Source organism: Priapulus caudatus, unplaced genomic scaffold, assembly GCF_000485595.1.
Source record: "Priapulus caudatus unplaced genomic scaffold, Priapulus_caudatus-5.0.1 Scaffold219, whole genome shotgun sequence".
Taxonomy (NCBI): domain Eukaryota; kingdom Metazoa; phylum Priapulida; class Priapulimorpha; order Priapulimorphida; family Priapulidae; genus Priapulus; species Priapulus caudatus.
In genome coordinates, this window is record NW_014577280.1 from 186,650 (window position 1) to 189,506 (window position 2,857).

Sequence of the window (2,857 nt, forward strand, 5' to 3'; positions counted from 1 at the left end):
AGGCTAACTTGGAAAAATCTATGTTCTTATACGTGGGTTTTTACAATAGTGCGCCCATTTACTACTTTCAGATCATTACGCTGTTTACTAAACTAAGTTCACGTATTTATCATGAATTTTTGGGATGATTGCCAATATACCTAATTCTCGAACATTGTCTTTGATACATTTGTGCGTATTCAGCTTAAAACATCTAAATTTGTTCACCAACAAACATGCAAATCATAGAAATTTCTAATGTTTTGTTCGACGGCGACTTCGCGGCCGTTGGATTGCCATTTGCTGGATTTCCCCGGAGCTCCGCCCACTTTAAAAATAGTGCTAGCATTGTGGCAGTGGTATTATCCTGAGTGTGGGAAGGGGCACTGCATGCAGTTTGCCCTCTACCCTCTCTTTCTCGACAAAGAGACTACTCATCTCGCCACACTTGCATCATGGACGCGAGCCGGGCCTTTTGTGGGAAGAAACACGGCCGGCGCGCCGCGGCCGGGTTCTTTTAGCGAAGCAGGAGCGCGCGCAGCGCGAAAGTGCGCTTTCAGACGGCCCGTGAATAATGCAGCTTGAAATGCGCTTTCCATTGAGTGTCTATAATGGGAAACTGTCAAGTGTTCCGTCAACAAGGCGGATGCTGATAAATGCGTGCGGTATGCAAATAGGGCGAGCGATCCCCGAGTGTGTTTCGTGAGAGACGTCCTGCAAACGCCCTGAAAATATCCTGTTTACGCCGACGCACTATATCGTACGCTGTCGTAGATGTTTGTGCCTTTAAGAAATGTGTCCCTATATATATACTACAACACTGTTACCATCTGTAGCTTTGCCCTGTGTTTGCTGTGTTGTGTTTGTCTGTTAGAGGCTACTGTAATAGAAGCGTTCGGGGTTGGGTTTGATTCCCATATCACCGAGTCAGAGAAACAAGATATGGCGATCGTTGATGCGGTGTGTTTGCAAATAGAGGAAGAGAGCCTGGTTGAGCGGCACCGTAAAGCAAAGAGCGCGTGAGAGCTGCTAGCGTCTGTGCGTGAAAGTGGAACATCCACAAGCCATGTACGTCACAACACGCGTTCGATGAGTAAACCACGTGTATGTGACATAAATGCAAAGTGTTCGTAAGCTCCAGAGAGAGGGAGCAAGAGAGAGAGAGGAGAGAGAGAGAGAGAAAGAGAAAGAGAGAGAGAGAGAGAGCGAGTAAGCAGTCGAGCGAGAAACAGGGACATAGACAGCAAGAGCGAGATAGATACATAGATAGATAGATAGATAGATAGATAGATAGATAGATAGATAGATAGATAGATACATAGATAGATAGATAGATAGATAGATAGATAGATAGATAGATAGATAGATAGATAGATAGATAGATAGATAGATAGATAGATAGATATAGATAGACAGACAGATATATAGATAGATAGAGAACGGGAGAGGTTGGGGAAAGAGAAAGACAAAAGAAAGACATATAGAAAGCAAACGAGCGAGAGGAAAAGCGCGGGAAGGCAATTCCCTGCAGATATGTACCCAATTTCATTAATTTGTATAACGCAGACCACAAAACAAAACCAACCATCTGTCGCGCGAAACAAATAGTGTTTCTCGACAATGCATAAGTAATGACTGACACCACTCGTATCTCTATACTAGAATGCGATACGACGAATTATTATAGGCGTATATCTACTGAAATTTAATTAGGCAATATCAATAGCATTATCTGTCAAATTTATTATTTATTGGCGATGATTCAAGTGTCAGGCTCGTGGTTAGCAACGACGATGCATATTTTATCACTGATAGGTATATAAGCGATTAATCAGAACTAATCAGGTACCTTGCTAGCAGTTGGCAAGAAAGCGTTCGCGATCGTTTCTCGGTCCATTACGTTTCTATCAACAATTTTTCATATTTCGATCTTCTCTTTTCGCAGATCATGATATGGATGACTTGGAAATGCAAGTGGTTAGATATAAGCCTGAGGGGTTGGATGCACTTTGTAAGACGACCCGATTCAGTCGAAAGGAGCTTCAGATGATGTACAGAGGATTTAAACAGGTAAGAGATATAGAAAAACAATCGGAAATATACAAGATTTCTTATTGTTATCGGAAGGCCATCATGACAGATAGATATGTTATTGCGAACTTCTGTTATTATGTTAAAATAATTACACTATTCCGTTATTCTGTACATACGATCTGTGTACTGTGCCCATGCATGATGGTATTAAGAGCTTATCAAAACAGATGATTGTTATACTCTCATATCTCTCACTCTTATACTCTTATATCTTTTTATACGATTATATCTGACATTTTCTCATTGCTTTGGACCGCCATCGTAGCGGTCAATACGCGCATAGAGGCATGCACGCATACATGCACGCGTGCGCGCGGACGAACGTTATTATAATAATTAATTTACTCAGCCGCGGTGATATTCCATCGATTGCGTCTTTCGTCGTCATCCCATGTTTTTTTTTTCGAAAACGACGACTATCGATTTTGCAGATTCCCGAATTCGGCTGTTTTATTTTACCTCGTAAAGCGGCCATGAATCACGGTCGCCGCAGACAGGGCGCGTGATTAATTATTCATCGATTGGTTAAATCCTTATGAAAACCAATCACTCGCTCACACGCTCGTGCTGGTTTTAACACGCGCCAGTGTGTGACTTCTGGCAATTTACGAGATTAATTCCTGGCGCGAAAATCATTAGAATGTTGATTTTAAATTTATCTATCTATCTATTTATCTCTCTATCTTTCTCGCTTGCTTTCGCTCTACACACACACACACACACACACACACACACACACACACACACACACACACACACACACACACACACACACACACACACA

The 2,857-nt window shown here is 42.0% G+C and overlaps 1 protein-coding gene across 3 annotated transcripts in view; it reads left to right on the top strand.

Annotated features, from left to right (window-relative positions):
- LOC106807510 (Kv channel-interacting protein 1-like) overlaps positions 1-2,857 on the top strand; it is a 29,960-nt gene that overhangs the window by 7,985 nt on the left and 19,118 nt on the right. For all 3 annotated transcript variants that reach the window (XM_014809852.1, XM_014809853.1, XM_014809854.1), the window contains exon 2: positions 1,925-2,049. In XM_014809852.1, coding sequence (XP_014665338.1) covers positions 1,925-2,049 — 125 coding nt within the window. The remainder of the gene's footprint in view (positions 1-1,924; positions 2,050-2,857) is intronic.